This window comes from Solanum stenotomum, chromosome 2, assembly GCF_019186545.1.
Source record: "Solanum stenotomum isolate F172 chromosome 2, ASM1918654v1, whole genome shotgun sequence".
Lineage (NCBI taxonomy): Eukaryota > Viridiplantae > Streptophyta > Magnoliopsida > Solanales > Solanaceae > Solanum > Solanum stenotomum.
This window is the reverse complement of record NC_064283.1, coordinates 59,390,639-59,410,772: the sequence shown is the minus strand read 5'-3', so window position 1 is coordinate 59,410,772 and position 20,134 is coordinate 59,390,639. Positions and strand designations below refer to the sequence as shown.

Here is a 20,134-nt window from a genome sequence, read left to right as displayed (position 1 = left end):
GTCTCCGGATCAGTCTGCTCCAAGCTCGATCAACGCTGGCTACTAGTGCCCGGACCTGCATCACGAAATAGATGCAGAGCGTAGCATGAGTACCAAAACAACCGGTACCCAGTAGGCATCATAGGCCGACTGAACTTGAAAAGTAAAGGCAATATGAAAAGAAGGAATAATACAAACTGAGGGTCAAGAGCGGAAATCTAAGTAACAATGGAATGCACACGAGTGTATAAAGAACTAACTAAAGTAATCTATAAGCTAACTACACCTAACTGGACCCCCATAAGCCCAGAAGGTACACTCGTGCGCAAATTAAATAAAAACTCGAACGGACCCCCATAAGCCCGACGAGTACACTGAATAACTATAACTAAAGAGAATTGCATAAAAGAACCCAAGAACGAAGAACATCAAACCAGAACCTCAACCCTAATTGGTAGAATCTGACAGTACGGAGGACGAACCTCGAACCGGATGCTCACAAGAAAAATCCAAGTAATCAATCACAAATATCAAGTATATGAGGCCGAAACTGTAACCAGATGCTCTATATAAGTATCTGGGAAATAGAGGTCGGACCTTAAACCGGATGCTCTATATAAGTATCTGGGCGATAGAGGCCGGAACTTAAACCGGATGCTCTATAAAGGTGCCATTGTAACTGCTGAAAGAGTCTTAATTGATCCACACTCATAAATGTCCGTGGAACGCCGTCCATACTTAGCCAATCAATGTAAGTCCTTGGAAACAAATCGAAAATCAAATTCAAACCGCGAAGTAGAACTAGTGTCGCCGATGTAACTCGTGAAGCCGTAACATCGGGGAAAATAAGGATAACTATAGTCGAAGAAAGAGTATCGCTTAACTAAGGCCCAAACTATCAGACTCAAGTCTGCTACACCAGTCTACAGGGATCTAAGCCGGTCGAGCGACGTCGGGGCAAAACTAAGGCCTATTGGATCCGAATAATGTATTTCTAAAGCAAGCCCTAGTCAAACCCAAACTAAGGCCCAAAATTCTTCAAATAAACAATAATTAAGCATGCAAGCACTCCACATAGCGAGGAGGGTCCGTTAATAACACAAAGCATGCTCACAGTTACTCGATAATTCCCGAAATAGGCCAAAATCATGATTTCTTAACACCTATGCAAGATTCAATAACTACCCAACCCAAATCCCAACTAATCAGCATGCATTCCCATTCTCGAGCTCAATCTAAGAGAGGAAAACCGTAGCCTACCTATAGGCCGATCACACGCGCTCCAAAATCACTTCTCCGGAGCTTTCCCTTTCTGAACGTCCTCGAAACACTGCCCCGCTATCAAAAATAGTATCACAACGTTAATATGGTCGTTTAGACACCAAAATCACAACAAACAGAGACGGGTCAATTTTGGAGTCAAAACGGGAATCGTGGGACCCGCGCAGGAAATTCTGAAATTAACCCCAAAAGTGGGTCCTAACCAGTTCCCCCAGCTCATTTTCCATAATGGGACACAATTCGGGGCTCGGGACAAGCAACTAAAACCCAAATTTTCTCAAAAGAATAGAAATGGGACAGCAGCTAATTCAGCGTTTTTACCAAAAATGGGCAATCTACAGTAAAATCTAACAACACCACAATGTTCTCCTCGAAAAACCACTCAAGATAGCCTCAAAAATCACCAAAATTGGATCTAAAATGGCTAAGAAAACAAGTCTAAAAAATTTCCAAAATCAAGCTTACAAAAAGAGGTCTGGCAGCAGGTATTTTTCGAAATTTACCTCAAACGGGGACTCCAAATCACTATCCGAGATCACCAACGCGTTGCCCACGAAAAATCTCACAACTTAGCCTTTTGGATCACCCAAATCGGTTGAGAGATGAGGGTTTGAAGTTTTGGAATTTTGGCTGATTTTTCTGCATTTATTGCAGAAAATCTGCAATAATTCCAAAAATTAAAACTCCGACGGGGTGCTCCGAACTCGTTCGGAACCCCGTGCACGCAAACGAGATATGCAACCATATCAAATTTGATATTCCAGAATCAACGGCGCAGTCGAAATTTCCATCAGAGGTCATTTCGATAAAAAGTGGGTCCCACTTCCAAAAGCCCTTTTAAGTCAAAACCCACAAAAGGGCTCGGAAAGATATCGAAAACCTGCAGACACAAAAGAAGGGTCAATCTAGACCAAACTCGACATTCCGGAGCTAACCACGCTGACGAAATTCTCATCCGAGCGCGTTTACTCAGAATGTTGACCAAAGTCAAACTTAAGCCAAAATTCAAAAGCTAAAACGCCTAATCGCACCGACTCACACTGAAAACCTCGGGAGTCATGTCGACTATGCTACTAGCCTAAAATGACCCTTCCGGAGCTGATGAAATCGTCAGAATTGGATTCCGATGTCATCTTCTTAAACTTTTGATCGAAAATGATCGTTCAAGGTTCATAAGCTCCAAAACACAAAAACTCACACCAAGACCAAACGAACGACCAGGTGACCGAACTATCAGTCCCAGCAAGTCATAAATGACTTGGGGTCGCTATAGGAACGCTCTAAACAACACACAGAAGGCAAGACACAGAAATGACCAAGAGGGTCATTACATCGATAAACAGTGAGCAATATTTTAAAGTGCGAGACTCGCACAAACGACCAAACTTAATTTTCTTTCGAAACTTGAATCGGAGAAAACAGTAAGCATAGACCATGAATACCGAAGCATTACTCTCGAATAGAATTAGGAACATAGGAAGGGCAGGTAGAAATGATCAAGTAGGAAACTAGCAATATCGCTTAAACCAACATAGTTTCAACAACCCAAACATGGTAATCAAACATTTAAAGATAAATCTCCAAATGACCATTTTCAAATGAAGTACCATATTAAGACCAAACTAAATAGAGATCGCGAAACTTAACACTAAATGAAAGGAAAAAATAGATCCTAGCAACAAGCAATTTTGACAAAAAATTAAACTAGGCAGGGAGCATAGACTTTATTCGAACAAAGAGTGAGGATAACGAACACTCGACTTAAACCAGTAAGTAAAAGAAAGCAAACACACATGCTGAACTAGACAAATTGTGAAGCAACCCGACAACAGGAAATTAATGTTAACCAAACCAAAAGAAACGACAGAAATCTCCTTAAGCATACTAGGCTAAGACCAATCAAAATAAACATGTTCATGCTAATTAGTTGTTGGGTAGATTTTAAAACAAATGGCCGCAACCGGAGTCTAAGTTAATTAATACGGAGAACCAAAATCAATGACTAAAGCTATATCCTATCAAAACAATAGTTATCAAATGTAAAACGCCTGGGGTTGACTCTTTAGCAGTAAGAGGCACACTTAGCACAAAGGACCATCAATTTTCGATAAAAGAACCTTGAACAACATGAAGTAGCTTCAAGATCATGAGTCAACATTCACAAACAAAACAACAACAAACCCAAGTACCTGTCCTATGCTTCAAACAACTAAGATACATTTAATGTTTAAACCAACAGTCCGTCACTAGGCATCCGTAATAAGTCAAAAAAAAAAATGAGTAGAGACACTCATGAGAAGGAGAAGAAAAATCATCAGGGAGCTTCATTTCTTTCAGTGTGACACCATTTAAAGAAAAATCATCAGGGAGCGTCCAAGGTGTGAACCTACCATGTATCTTGACGGAAAAGACGTCGTTTGGAGCCGTTGTTGTCGTTCTGGCGTGTATTGATGTTGCTTCCGTCTATTTGGAATTGACGTTGTGATTGTCTCTTGTGAGTTACTGCTTCTTGGTCTTGTTTTGTGAATAGAAAAGTGGGCCGGATCAGGTAAATGAGTGTGGGATGGGAATTAGGGGAAATTGGGTCGGTAATGAATTTGGTGGGCTGCTGGTATTGTATTTGCTGGAATTGGATTGGGTTGGCTGGGAATAAAAAAGTGGGTTAAGGTTTTGGATTAATTTGGGTCACTTGAAATGGTCCAAAATTGGTTCGAAAGATTGGTAAATGATGAAATAGAAATGGCTATATTTGCAATAGAAAGATGGCTAGGTGGATTTCAATGGATGCCGATTAGAGTTAAGAAATTAGGAAAATTTAATTTAATTGGCGAATTAGGCTAAAACCAAATAAGACGAATTAGTATTGATTAATTATTGAGCTTCTTACTCTTAACGAACTAAAATAATTAATTTACTTGTAAAGTAATTGATTTGAAAATATAAACTATAATTAAGCTAAACCAATTAACAAAACATTTACTTAAAATAAAATATTTTCGAGGTAATTTTTGAATATTCATAAAATATACTAATTATATACATAACTATGCAAAAACATATATTTTATTTAAAAATTATAAAAAGTAAAAAAAACTATTTAAAATAACTTTCAAACTATTTTTTTTTTTTTGAAATTTTATAAAACTAATTCTTTTAAATCGTTTAAAATTGAAGAAGCTCGAAATGATTAATTTATATTGTGGAGGTCCAAAATTGGGTGTCAACAAAGAACATAACCTGATGTGGATATTCTGTCATTCGGTCTCCAGCCCAATCGGCATCAATGTATATGTAAAGATTGTTGTCTAAGTTGCGAAGAATTCGAAGACCTGAAGTTGTTGTGGCTTTAAGATACCATAGTATCCTCTTAACTGCCTTCCAGTGTTCATGCATAAACTGTGATAGTTTGTTGACTGTTGGGAAACTATATGTACATAAACTATATATAAATAACCAAATCGTTTATGCTAGAACACCTATAATATGCTAGAACACATAAACTTACAAAAATTTAATTCTAGAATTACCTCTTGAAGTGTGAACAGATACCTTCAAACGAATCCATGAATTAGACAGACCTTCAAGTGAATCCACACGATAGACAACAACTTTGTAGTCTTCTACAATGATCCCAAGTTCACATCCGAACTCTCTCAATACTTGGGTGGGCAAGTATGAATAGAAACCTTCTCATCTTTCTAGGGTTAGAAGAATCCCTAATTATAGAGATTTCCTCCCAATCCAAAGAGGAGAACCAAAACACACGTTATTTTTCATCAACCGAAAAATAGTTTTCTTTTTATAAGGAAACTAACGCTTGTCTCCCCTTTTCCCTTTAGAAATAAGATTCTAAGTTTTAGTTAAATATGGGCACTAGGGACCACAGAATTAATTACTGAGGCTTTCTATTATGGAAATAATTCCAAATAATTAATTTGAATTATTCTTACCATAATAAATTACAAATCATTCCACTAGAAATTCGTAATTGCACTCCTCTATTTATATTTCGAAATTCCCCATTAAACACTTATGTAATTCCCCATGTTAAGATTACAGATACTAATCAATAAATTAAATTACTGACGAATTTAACTTAATGATTAATTTCCTTTAGAGCACTACTTAACTTATTTCATGTGTCAGATTCATAAATCCACTTGCAAGGTTTGACACGATGAAAACTTATAAGTTTCTCAAAAAGGCATATCAATCAATCTCTATAACGAGATATGGATTCCATCAACTAACTTATTATTTCACCAATATATATTATTATCATCCAATCTACCAGATATATTGACCCATCTCAGAATCTCACCTTTTCATAAATCAAAACGATAATTAATATATACAGATCATAATAGTTATATCAATATTGAGAATATAAGTACATTTAATAGTTTAGAGAATATGTTTTTGCCAGTCAGTCTAAAACAACTATCTCTATTCGGTCCCGTTCAATACATACAAAATGCACTAGCACAAGTAATTGGAATTATATCGTTCCCATAATCAAGATAAATTACATATAATCTTGTGCTACAATCGTACCGATGGCATGTCCAATTTCCATCCTAGATTGTGAACAAAAACCTTTATACTTATAAGATCCGATGATTTAATCCTCTGTGTATAAGCTAAAACTCTACACTCTAAATCATCTACTATATAAGGAAACAGACACCATAAACAGATATATGATCTATTATAACTGAGCAAATATTTATTCTATAATAAATATTATATCTTAACTTATGGTTAATAGTATATATCCCAATAGTTCACAGCATAAGAAATATCAGGCCGTGTGAATGATAAATCTTGTAACTTACCAAGGGTGTGCCTGTAGAGTGTAGCATGAGCAGGTAGAGAACCAGTGGCGGAGATAGGATTTTTAATAAGGGGTTTCAAAATCTAAAGAACTAAACACACGAACTAATCGAAGGGGGTTCAACATCTACTATATCTACCTCAAAAATAATTTTAACCATATATAAATAGTATATTTTCCGCCGAAGGGGGTTCGGATGTGTTAGGACCGAAATAATTAGGTGTAATGCGGAAGCTAGCAAATCAACCCTCGAAAGACCACGAACAAGAAGACAAACGAGAAATATACCAAAAGACACAAAGTTTTAACGTGGTTCGGTCAATCGACCTACATCCACAAAGGAGATGAGCAATCCACTATAAATATGAGAGTACAAAATATAGAGAGAAACAACCTCAACCAATTCACTCGGAATACATGAGAGGTTCACACAAGCGATAATGTATCAAGCTTGTGTCCCGCAAATTCTCCCCCATAACAAAAACTCTCAAAGCCCCTAGGACTACATTGTGAATGTTGATTAAGTTAGAAGGACCAAGCCTCTATTTATAGAGTCCTAAACCTTTTCCTACAAGAAAAGGGCTAGCCAATCTTAAACCATTTTCCTATAAGAAAAAGGCTAGCCAATGCTAAACCTTTTTCTAAAAGGAAAACCTATTTATGGTAAGAAACTTAGGGCAAATAATACCCAACAGGATGAACCCCCTAACAGAAGGCTGGCTCCGCCCCTGTGGAGAACCATTTGCTGCCCGAGGTAGTTAACCGGAGCACATTTGGAGTCAAGACTCCTTTACAATCTTGCATATCCAATTCAGACAAAATATCATGAATGTATTTGGATTGAGAGAGAATAAGACGGCCATCTGACACTTTTTTTAACTTCGACACCCAAAAAAATAGTCCAAGTAACCCACTTTTATTCCATTCTGTGAAACATAAACCAAGTGGTGTCAACTGTCAAGGAAAAAATGGATACATTCCTCTTCTTATTTTCCTCCTTTTAATTTGTTTTCACATTAATCTTTTTGCTACTTATTTCCTCATCCATATTAATCTGTTTTCGCATTTTGAATATATTATATTTTGGAATTAAAAGAAAACAAAAATAAAAATAATAAAATAGATTTTTAAAAAAAAAAGTGAAATCACACATGACAATGTGTGTAGTAGTGTGTGTCACATTTGACTTCTTCAAAAGAAAACATTAAAATTTCTTCCATTTTGTGCTAATTAGTGAATGTGTGTTGTGTAACACAGCCTTGTAAGTTGATTTGAAAGATTGACTCTTATTGACTTGGCTCTTAACTATATATAGAAAATTGATAGTAACATTTATTTCGTTTTGTGAAACACAACCCATTAGTGTCTTTTTTCTTTTTGCGTCTTTACTCCGTCTTTACATTAATCTGTTTGTTACTTATTTTCCTCCTCCGTATGAATCCATTTTCACATTTTGGAAATTATAGTCTATACTTTTCAACATTTTATTTATATATAGTGGAGTAACTTTGATCATTGGAATACAACACACACAAATTAATTCCCCTGAAACATTATATATCATATGGAAAAGCACGTTTTCTTATTAATTCTTCTCTTTCTAATCCAATTTTCTATATCACTTGCTTCCTCTAATGAGACTGACCAACAAGCTCTACTAGCTTTCCAAAATCTTATTACAAGTCCTAATCATTTTTTGGCCAATAATTGGGCCAAGAATGCTTCTTTTTGCTCTTGGGTCGGTGTCACGTGCACTCTAAAAAAGGCAAAGGGTTGTGGCTTTGGCTCTTCCTAATTTGCAACTTCAAGGCACAATTTCCCCATCTTTGGCCAATTTGTCCTTCCTCAGTGTTCTCAATCTCCAGAACAACAGCTTCCACGGTGGCATCCCTTATGGCATTGGCCACATGCCTCACTTGCGAGTCATTGATGTTAAAAACAATCAACTCAATGGAAGTATACCAACAAGTCTATTTCAACACCGAAGAATTCAAGTAATTTCATTGGCTTTCAATGAACTCAGTGGTGAAATGTGGAGAGGGCCATGGTATGTACCCAAACTCAGAGTCTTAAATCTCAGGTACAATAGCCTCACTGGTACGATCCCTCTTTCTGTTGGAAATGCCACAAAAATGATGAAATTTAGTTTGTCTGGGAATAGAGTCAGCGGCAACATTCCTAAGGAAATTGGTAATCTGAGCCAACTTGTAGAGTTGAACTTGAGAGATAATCAATTAACAGGTTCCATTACTGCACCACTGTTTAACATCTCATCCCTACTTTATTTAACTCTGGCAAGCAATACACTTTCCGGTCCTCTCTTGCTTGGTGAAGGGAATTTTGTGTCAAATCTAGAGTTATTAAGTATATCTGACAATCAAATATCTGGTTGCATTCCTTCCAACATATGCCAACTCACAGAGCTCAAACTTTTGTCCATATCGTACAACAACATAACTGGAGACGTACCCAGAAATATTGGTTGTTTATCCAAGCTCCAGGAGTTTTATATTGGTGATAATCTAATAAAAGGGACTATTCCCTCTTCATTGGGAAATATTTCCAATCTGCATAATCTTAATTGTGGAAACAATCGCATAGTGGGGCGAATTCCTCCGGAATTAGGGAAGCTATCAAATTTGAGGAAATTTACCTTTCACCATAATTCTAATCTAATTGGTGAAATTCCAGAGGCTATTTTCAACATCTCTTCTTTGGAAATGATCGATTTCAGTTTCAACAACCTCTCAGGGAGAATTCCAGCCACTACAGGTCTTCATCTTCCAAATCTTGAAGGACTTTACTTGGGAGACAATCAGCTGGAAGGGGAAATTCCATTGTCCATAACAAATGCTTCCAAGCTTCAGATAATATCGCTAGATGATAACTCTCTCACAGGAACTATTCCTAACAATTTGGGAAATCTTCGTGAGCTGCAAATACTACTTCTACATACTAATCAACTTACCAATGAACCAAGAGAGTGTGAGTTGTTATTCTTCAATTCTTTATCGGACTGTAGGATGTTGAAATATCTACAAGTACGGGTTCCAATCCGTTGAATGGCATTCTGCCCAATTCTATTGGGAATCTTTCATCTACTATTGAAAGCCTGTATATAGGAGTTGCACATATTAGAGGCCTCATCCCCACAAGTATAGGAGATGCAACATGACCGGTCTTACTGCCGTAGACATTCAAGGAGATAACTTGATAGGGAGTATTCCTTCTGATGTTGGTAAGCTTAAACAACTCCAAGGGCTGTCTCTATCTACCAATAAATTGCAGGGACATATTCCATAGGCGGTATGCCATTTATCTAATTTGGTTAAACTATTTCTGAGTGGTAATGAGCTCTCTGGATTAATTCCCGAATGCTTAGGAAATCTTAGCATGCTACAACACCTTTTTTTGGGTTCTAATAAATTTTCATCAAAATTTCCGTTGAGCCTTTGGAAGATGAGTGGTCTTCTCTATCTAAGTGTGTCACAAAATTCAATAGAGGGAGAACTTCCATCAGATATTGGAGGACTAAAAGCCATTGTAAAGCTATATCTTCACAATAACCACTTTTCAGGTGTGATACCAACCAGATTCGGGGAACTCCAAAACTGCAGTACATTGACCTATCGAAATTCATGTTTTGGCCAAATTCCATTATCCTTTGCCAACTTGATAAGCTTAGAATTCTTAGATTTGTCTTTAAATGCGTTGTCAGGTACTATTCCTAAGTCATTGGAAAAACTCTCCTACCTTAAAAGCATTAATGTTTCATCTAATGATTTAGAAGGTGAAATACAGAGTGATGGTGTGTTTGCAAATTCCACTCTGCAATCATTTCTTGGTAACAAAGGTCTTTGCGGAATGCACATATTGGAGATTCCTTCTTGTGCTATCACTAATCCTGGAAAACAATCAAAGCTTAAGGAGGTTCTGCTAAAATTTGTTACTCCAGTGGTTATTGCATCCTTTCTGATGATGAAACGACAGAAGAAAGGGAAGTCCAACGATGTGGAGAAGGTACCGGAGATCGGGACTCATCAATTAGTTTCTTATCACGAGATTCAACGAGCAACAAATAATTTTGATGAATCCAATTTAATTGGTGAGGGAAGCTCTGGCTCTGTGTACAAAGGCACATTGTTTGGTGGAACTGCAGTGGCCATTAAGGTTCTCGATTTGGAAAATGAGCAAGTATGCAAGAGGTTTGATACCGAATGCGAAGTGATGAGAAATGTTAGACACAGAAATCTTGTTCCAGTGATTACTACATGTTCTAGTGACTATATAAGAGCCTTAGTTCTGCAATTTATGCCCAATGGAAGTCTTGAGAATTGGCTGTACAAAGAAGATCGCAACTTGAACCTTCATCAAAGAGTCACTGTAATGCTTGATGCAGCTATTGGCAGTTGAATATCTACATCATGCTCATGTCACTCCAATAGTTCATTGCAACTTAAAGCCAGGCAACGTTCTTTTGGATGACGATATGGTGGCTCATGTTGGTGATTTTGGAATCTCTAAGATTTTAGTTGTCAGCAAGTCTGTGGCACATACAGAAACATTGGTCACCCTTGGATACATTGCACCAGGTATAAAAAATCTACTCTCGTTGATTTTCTCTTATCATAATTATATTAAGAGAAACTTTTCTTCAATCTAAGTTGTAGAAGTAAAAAAAAAGCAAGTCTTCATTTATGCAGAATTATTGTTGTATTTCAATTGAGTAACTTTTCTTCAATCCTTTTCTAAGAATATGGCTTGGAGGGAATAGTGTCTGCTAGTGGTGATGTTTACAGCTATGGCATCATGTTGATGGAGGTTTTGAGCAAAAGAAGGCCAACAGAAGAAAAAAAATGCAATAAAATCTTGACTTGAGGAAATGGATCACACAATCATTTTCAGGGACTATGATGGAAGTTGTGGATGTCAATCTCTTTTCCGAGGAAGAACAAATCACTTGTAAAAGTGAAATCTGCATAGCCTCCATGATAGAATTGGCTTTAGATTGCACAAAGGAAATGCCAGAATCAAGAATAACTATGAAGGATGTAGTCAAGAGGCTTAACAAAATCAAGAATACATTTCTTGAAACATAGAAGTGATCAGCATCGCTTCGGATGGTGTTCTTTTCTGAGCTGCAAGTTAATATGATGCTTTTTGTTTACCTGGTTTCTTTAGTCGTTCGTACTGTTTGTACTTGAGTGTTGCATTTTGTGATTTCAGATTTGAGTAGTTTGGACCTGTTTCACTTTCTTTATTTGTAGCTATGTTTTGAATGCTTGAATAAACCAGAATGTGATCGGAAAGTGTGAACCTGTTTCACTTTCTTACAATTTATTTCAGAATGCAAATTGCAAAACAGTTCCTTGTACTTGGAGCCGGATAGTGTGATGCTTCGTATTATAGAAGTTTGATTGGAATTTGGAAATCTCTTGTACTTGACGACTTCAGGACCTGATTTAATGATGCTAGCAATTAGTTTACCTTCAAGATTTATGCAAAGTCCCAGCAACATTCATTTTGCAGCTTCTATATTCAGGATGGAGCCGGTAATACGTGTGAGGCTTCTGTTATATTCATGAGTTTATTATATAGAGGAACATCACTTGGACTCGGTATCAGAACAGTATGTATTGATATTGTAAAGAAGCTAAAGTTGATTGTTTAGGTAGTAAAAGAAGCATTCTTTAGAACAGTGGAAGAAGCAATGGGAAAGAAAGCCTATGACCAAGTAGCTTCATCTTCTGTTTCTACTTCAGAGTGTTTGTCAAACATATGAAAACTGAAAAAACAATTTCTGCATCAAAGCTTTGCACATGTGATTACTATCTAAATTGTATCGAATTAATATAATCTAATTTAACTTTGAAAATTAATCAAATTGACTTTCGAAAAGCACAAGATGACAATTAAAAGTGGACAGAGGGAGTACAAGCAAATATTAGTACACGCATAACAATAACAGAGAAGATGGGGCAGCTGCTCTGATCCTTCAAAGCGTTTCATGTCCATTGGCAATTGTTTTTGGAACCCACACTAGATTACATGGATGGGAGAAAGTTATAAAATCAGTTTGGGAAAAGTAGTCGAAAAGATAATCTTATTCATTCAGTACCCAAACTTTAAATACAATAGATAAGTACAACCTACAGCTAAATTTAAGGAAACTAACTACAACCTGTACTCCTAAACAATAGGGGGAGTCTTCTATTGATACTCTAAAACAGTAACTCTTACCTTAACTAACAATTACAGTAACTAATGCTTAATACACCCCCTCAAGTTAGGTGTAGTGCAACAATGCCTAACTTGGAATGACACCGTCCAAAGGCTGGTTTTGGCAATGGCTTGGTAAATGTATCAGCAAGTTGATCACAAGCGTGAGTGTGTGTGACAAGAACATGATGCGCTTGAACTTGGTTCGTAGCATAACAGAAGTCCACAGCAATATGTTTCATACGGCTATGAAATACTGGATTATGATAGAGATAAGTGACACCAACATTGTCACAAAAGATTGTGGGTGTATTTGGAATGGTGATACGCAATTCATTGAGCAAGTTGCGCACCCATATGAGTTCGGCAAGCGCATTGGCAACTGATTTGTACTCTGCTTCATTGGATGAGCGAGCTACAACTTGTTGCTTTTTGGATGACCAACTCACTGGATTGGGCCCAAAGAAAAGAACAAAACCTGATGTGGATATTCTGTCATACGGGTCTCCGCCTGGCATCAGCGTACATGTAAAGATTGTTGTCTGAGTTGCGAAGAATTCTAAGACCTGAAGTTGTTAAATATCAGGCCGTGTGAATGATAAATCTTGTAACTTCCCAAGGGTGCGCCTGTAGAGTGTAGCATGAGCAGACGGAGAACCATCAGCTGCCCGAGGTAGTTTACCGGAGCACATTGGAGTCAGGACTCCTTTACAATCTTGCATATCCAATTCAGACAATATCATGAATGTATTTGGATTGAGAGATAATAAGACCATCTGACACTTTTTTAACTTGGACACCTAGAAAGTAGTCTAAGTAACCAAGATCCTTCAATGAAAACCAAGAACCAAAGAATCAATAACATGTCTAATCAAGCTGGGATGACTTCCTGCGATCAAAATGTCGTCAACATATATAGATGAGTGCATAAATAGTTGCAGCCAAATCCTTCAAAATAAACAGAGAAACATCAGATTCAGACTTGATAAATCCCATTTTCTGTAGATGATTGCGCAATGTAGTATACCAAGCTCACGGGGCTTGTTTAAGACCATTAATAGTGTACTTAGTAGTTAGTTATAGATATGCATTAATTTGAATTTTGAATTATCAAGATCTGGTATACAGTTTGTATCGTATAGAGTTTGTATTCTCGTAGGGGTTAACTACATCGGTTGTTCCTGTATTTTGTATCTATAAAAGAGCACCTTGCTCTTTCATTATTATAATAAGATCGATACTCTGTTTTACCACATTAATCATGGTATCAGAGCATTAGTAAACAATAACAAAATAATGACGGGAAACAATAACGAAGCTGCCAGTTCTCCATACACGATGCAACCAACTGATAATCCTGGAGTGTTTCTGGTGACATGTTTCCTCATACAAGATAATTATTTGACGTGGAGGAGGGCCATGAAGAATTCCTTGTTGGCTAAATCAAAGTTAGGCTTCGTTGATGGCAGTCTTCAGCGACCCACATCAAACTCTACAAACGAAGCTGCCTAGATTAAAGGGAATTTTATGGTAATATCTTGTCTTTTCAACTCTCTTCATCCCTCCCTTCACAGTAGTGTAGCTTTCTTTGATACGGCATGTGAACTTTGGAAAGATTTGGAGGAGCGATTTTCGCAAGGGAATGCTTCTCGAGTTCACCAGTTGAAGATGGAGATCGTAAATACACAACAACATGATCAAACATTGAGTATTTACTACACAAAATTGCAGGGATTATGGGATGAATATGGATCATATTCTCAATTACCGAACTGCAGTTGTGGTGCTATTAAGCAATACATGGCAGAAAGGGAAAAAGAGAAGGTTCATCAATTTCTTATGGGATTGAATGACAAGTTTAATGTTGTTCGAGCTCAGATCTTAAATACTGAACCATTACCAACTCTTGCTCATGTGTATGGATTAGTTTCACAGGAAGAACGACAACAACAACTCACTACAAGCAAAGGAAATAATTTATTGGAGGGGGCGGCATTTGCTTCAAGAGCAACACCAAGACTTTCAACTCTCATCAATTGTCAAGTAATTGTGATGTATCAAAACTATTTTGTGATCACTGCAAACGGTGGAGACACACCAAGGAAAAATGTTTTGAACTATATGGCTATCCAGATTGGTGGGAAAACAATAGAAAAGGAAAGGGTAAGTCAGCTAATTCCAATCGAACATTAGAAGTTGAACGTGTTGAATCCTCCCCCAATAAGTGGTTTATCAGAAGAACAATATAACCAGCTCATGTCTCTTTTAAGCCTCAATAACTCCAAGGGTATTGATTCAATGGCTAACTTTGCTGGTAAGGCTGTTACTTTTCCTGCCGCTAATTATAAATGGACATTAGATTCAGGAGCGTCTGATCATATGACTTGTCAGAAGAATTTTTTGTCTAATGAAAGAAAGCTTCTCTTTGATTCTAATATAACTATTCCTGATGGTTCATCTGTTACTGCTAATACTTGTGGAGATGTGGCTCTTAATTCTTCAATAGCCTTAAATCATGTATTACACGTACCCATATTTGCTTGCAACCTTATTTCTATCAGTAAGCTGACACAATCATTGAATTGTGTTGCTCATTTTTTCCCTTCCTTTTGTGTTCTAAGGACTTAGCCACGAGGAAGCTGATCAGCATGGGTAAACTGAAGAATAGCCTTTATTATTTTCAAAGCCAAGCATTAGTTTTAGCTCTTTTGTCAATAAAGACCAGATAGTTTTGTGGCATCAACATCTTGGTCATGTGTCTTTTAGCCGTTTGTCTTTCATTTCAGAACTTCAATTTTTTAATTTTAATAAGTAAGATGATTATTGTGATGCTTTCCACCGAGCTAAGCAAATCACTCTTTCGGAATTGAAACAAAATAAGTAACATAACATCTGCACCTTATATACACTACATGTAGTGTAAAATTTAAATTTATTGGCTTCCACCCAACATTCCTACGTACCAACCAAATCTGCAGACCAACGGATGCTAACAATACATATTCATCACAGCAACAAGAGGCATCGTATGAGCAAAGAAAGCAATACGAAATCTCAAAATGGAACCAACTTTAGAGATTTCTGACCATCAATTTTCTTTTGTTTTACTTTCTCTACTTTTCTTTTTCAACATTTTGGGATCAGACTCAAATTAATACTAGTGCAAAAAGAAGATCAATTCAACACTAGTGCAAAAAGGGGATCAATTCAAAAAGAAGAAACATCCCAAGGATGAAATGCAATCTCTTTGGATACAGAAAAGTTGCAAAGACTTTGAAACTCCTCATTCCAATAAACAACTCCATCATCCTTCAAAGACTCTTCCTTTGTGAAATTCTTTTTAACACTTTTCCTCTTTAGAGAACTCAAAGTCAAATAATTCTGACTTCTTTGTGATTTTAGACTCCTTCAAATCAAACTTCTTGATTCTTTTGTGTTTGTAGTTGAACTCCAACACATCAATTCACAAGTCACTTGAAGAGTTTTACTTCAAGTGAGACTCCTTCTTTAATTCAAACTCAATGATTCTTTCTCACAAGTAAAAAGTATAACGTCTATTGTCATAGTAGTTCAGTAACTATACGTGAAATTAATTCAATAGTGTAACTACAATAACATGTTAACAACTAAAACAAGTCCAGATTGGCTATATATGCAGATTCTAGTCAGGGTGAGCATCGTATCAATTGATTGGATCCAACGAAGTTCTCTCTTTCGGAGTTGCGGTGAGATCCTGTTTTCCGGATTACCATTAGTCTCCTTCTATCATTTAAAGTTTTTAACTTTCTTTTCGAAGACTTGAGATGTATTTCACATTCTAAAAATGTATTAGATGTTTGTTATACTTATGCTACCAGGTTTTGGGGATATTCTTTGTTGTTTCTTATCGTTTGTGGTCTGACTTCCCTTCGGGAGTCTCTTATGTGTATTTCTTTCGGCTTACACACTTTTTTGGGATTCTCGGGGTGTGTGTCATCATGACCTCAACTTTTGGGTCTTGATACTACCAAAATTTACTGTTGATATCTTCTTTGTTAGCTCCAAAGAAAAATCTCATGAAATCACAATCACTCACCTTTATTAGTCTGTTCAAAACCAATTTACTCTTATCTAAGAGTAGAACTACACTTAAATAATTTATAATTTATTTCTACAAAATGTGTTTGTTGCAAAAACATTTTATAGACTATTCAATTATTGATAGCGTGATCAAAGACAAATTCAGAATTTACCTGTAAGATTTCTAATCAACATTAAATACATTATATTTTTAAAGTTATAGGTTCATGTACAGTATTTATTACCATTAGTAAAATTTCACACCTAAATTTTGTACTGCCCCAATAACAAAAGGTCAAACAACATGTTTTTTTCTAAACTTATCTTAGACTATGGAGACTCCCATTGACTTGGTTCTGGACCATACAATATATATCCATATGTTTTTGCCTTTATAAAGTTGGCCAATGTGAGATGACATTGCAATAAAAGTCTGTGGGAATCCTTAATTTCTTCTCAAATCAATTAAATTACCAATTTCATTTTTATTTTTTTCTTATCCAATTAAATTACCAATTAAGCCTTCATTTTTTAAAAAATGTATTATTACAGGTTAGTTGGTCCAAAGATGATAAATGCATGTGGGGTTGTGATGGTAACTTAGGTCAAGCAACATGCATTTTTTCCAAACTTGTCTTACACTGCATGACCCCTTAGGTTGACTTGGGTTTGTACCATATATATAATGCAACCTTTTATATATATATATATATATATATATATAATTATTTTTAAAAATAATTTAAGTTAACTGACTTTTCTCAATCAATTTCCTTAACCCTTAGATTACGCAATTCCTCAATGTGATGACATTTCAATAATGTGAAATACCCCCACAAATAAGTTTGTGGAAATCAAAACCATTTAACTTCATTAGTACGTTTGTAAAAAATATAATATAGTATTTCATTTTATCTATAGTGAGAAAATAAATAAATTATAGTCATACAAATATAATAACATATTTAAGACTAAAAATTTCAAAAGTTCTCATTGCCTTGTCAAATTTCTTATTGATTCAGACTATGTCATATAAACAACAAACATACACACAAATTAAATGAAGAGTGGTTGAAAAAAATAGTACAGAACACAACTTTAATGGGTTTCGTAACTATACTATCGGATGTTCTTGTAAGGATATCGGAGATAGAGGGGTGCAAGGGGGTTCAGTTGAACCTGTTTGGTTGATGTTCATGTTAAATGTCATATTCCTACTCCATGAAGTTTTAATATGACTTCATAATATATATGTTCACAACTGTTATTAACTATAGAATAAAATTTGGAAAAAAAAAAATAGAAGTACAGGACACCAATTTTTTAGAAGAATATTATTTTGTATTCCCCAAATTTTAATAACACACATATACACACAAGCAAATTTCTAGTGGAAAGAGTTACCTTAATAATAATAATGATGAACAAACCATAGATTATAAATAGGGTTCCCTATAAATATATGAAATAGAATTCATTCAACATTTTAGTATGTTATCAAATAATTTCAATTTGAAGGACCATTCCATACGAAAGAAATTAATGTATTGTATGATTGATGTGATAGTATGGAAATAGTGATATCGTAAAGACTTGGGCAAATACCAATTGTTCGGTCAAGTCAACAACAAAACTACAAAGGTGTTGGTTGCTATATAATACATTTGAAAAACAAATCAAGCTTTGAATCAATCATGAAGAAGAACATTGTCTTATTGATTCTTTTCTTTCTAATTCAATTTTCTATATCATTTGCTTCCTCAAATGAGACTGACCAACAAGCTCTACTAGCTTTCCAAAATCTTATTACAAGTCCTAATCATTTTTTGGCCAATAATTGGACCAAGAATGCTTCGTTTTGCTCTTGGATCGGCGTCACGTGCACTCCAAAAAGGCAAAGGGTAGTGGCTTTGGCTCTTCCTAATTTGCAACTTCAAGGCACAATTTCCCCATCTTTGGCAAATTTGTCCTTCCTCAGTGTTCTCAATCTCCAGAACAACAGCTTCCACGGTGGCATCCCTTATGGCATTGGCCACATGCCTCGCTTGCGAGTGATTGACGTTAAAAACAATCAGCTCAACGGAAGTATACCAACAAGTCTATTTCAAAACCGGAGAGTTCAAGTAGTTTCATTGGCTTTCAATGAACTCAGTGGTGAAATGTGGAGAGGGCCATGGTATGTACCCGAGCTCAGAGTCTTAAATCTCGGGAACAATAACCTCACTGGTATAGTCCCTCCTTCTGTTGGAAATGCCACAAAAATGATGAACTTCAGTATGTCTGGGAATAGAGTCAGCGGCAACATTCCAAAGGATATCGGTAATCTGAGCCAACTTGCAGACTTGTCCTTGACTGATAATCAATTAACAGGTTCCATTCCCACAGAACTGTTTAATATCTCATCGCTACTTGCCATACATCTGCGATACAATAGCCTTTCTGGTCCTCTCTTGCTAGATAAAGGGAATATTGTGTCGAATCTGTACTTTTTAAGTATATCTCACAACCAAATTTCTGGTTGCATTCCTTCCAACATATGCCAACTCACGGAGCTCCAAGCTTTTTCCTTATCTTTCAACAACATAACTGGAGACTTACCCAGAAATATTGATTGTTTATCCAAACTCGAGCAGCTTTATATTAGTGATAATCTAATAAAAGGGACCATTCCCACTTCGTTGGGAAATATATCCACTCTGCAATATCTTGATTGTATCGACAATCGGATGGAGGGGCAAATTCCTCCGGAATTAGGGAAGCTATCAAATTTGAGGCGATTAAGTTTTGACAATAATTCTAATCTTATTGGTCAAATTCCAGAGGCTATTTTCAACATTTCTTCTTTGGAAGTGATTGGTTTCAGTTTCAATAACCTCTCAGGGAGAATTCCAACCACTACAGGTCTTCATCTTCCCAACCTTAAAGAACTTTACTTGGAATTCAATCAGCTTGAAGGGGAAATTCCATTGTTCATAACAAATGCTTCCAAGCTTGAGATACTGGATCTATCACAGAACTTTTTCACAGGCGCTATTCCTACTAATTTAGGAAATCTTCATGAGCTGCGAGAACTGTTTCTACATACTAATCAACTTACCAATGAACCAAGAGAGCGTGAGTTGTTATTCTTCAATTCTTTGGCGGACTGTAGGATGTTGAAATATCTACAAGTGGGTTCCAATCCATTGAATGGCGTTCTGCCCAATTCTATTGGGAATCTTTCATCTACTATTCAAAACTTTTATATAGGAGATGCACACATCAATGGCCTCATCCCCACAAGTATAGGCAACATGAGCGGTCTTACTTCCCTAGACATTCAAGGAAACAACTTGATAGGGAGTATTCCTTCTGATGTTGGTAAGCTTAAACAACTCCAAGGGCTCTATCTAACTAACAATAAATTGCAGGGACATATTCCAGAGGTGGTATGCCATTTATCTAATTTGGTTAAATTATATTTGTATGGTAATGAACTCTCTGGATTAATTCCAGAATGCTTAGGAAATCTTAGCATTCTACAAAAGCTTTCTTTGGGTTCTAATAAATTTTCATCAAAATTTCCATTGAGCCTTTGGAAGATGAGTGGTCTTCTCTATCTAGACGTGTCACAGAATTCAATAGAGGGAGAAGTTCCATCAGATATTGGAGGAATGAAAGCCATTGTAGAACTATATCTTTACAGTAACCACTTTTCAGGAATGATACCAACCAGATTCGGGGAACTCCAAAATCTGCAGTATCTTGACCTATCAAACAACT

The 20,134-nt window shown here is 36.3% G+C and overlaps 1 protein-coding gene across 1 annotated transcript in view; it reads left to right on the top strand.

Annotated features, from left to right (window-relative positions):
• The window catches only part of LOC125856156 (receptor kinase-like protein Xa21), a 139,328-nt gene that overhangs the window by 57,360 nt on the left and 61,834 nt on the right, over positions 1–20,134 (top strand). The window contains exon 2 of the mRNA XM_049535712.1: positions 10,115–10,264. Coding sequence (XP_049391669.1) covers positions 10,115–10,264 — 150 coding nt within the window. The remainder of the gene's footprint in view (positions 1–10,114; positions 10,265–20,134) is intronic.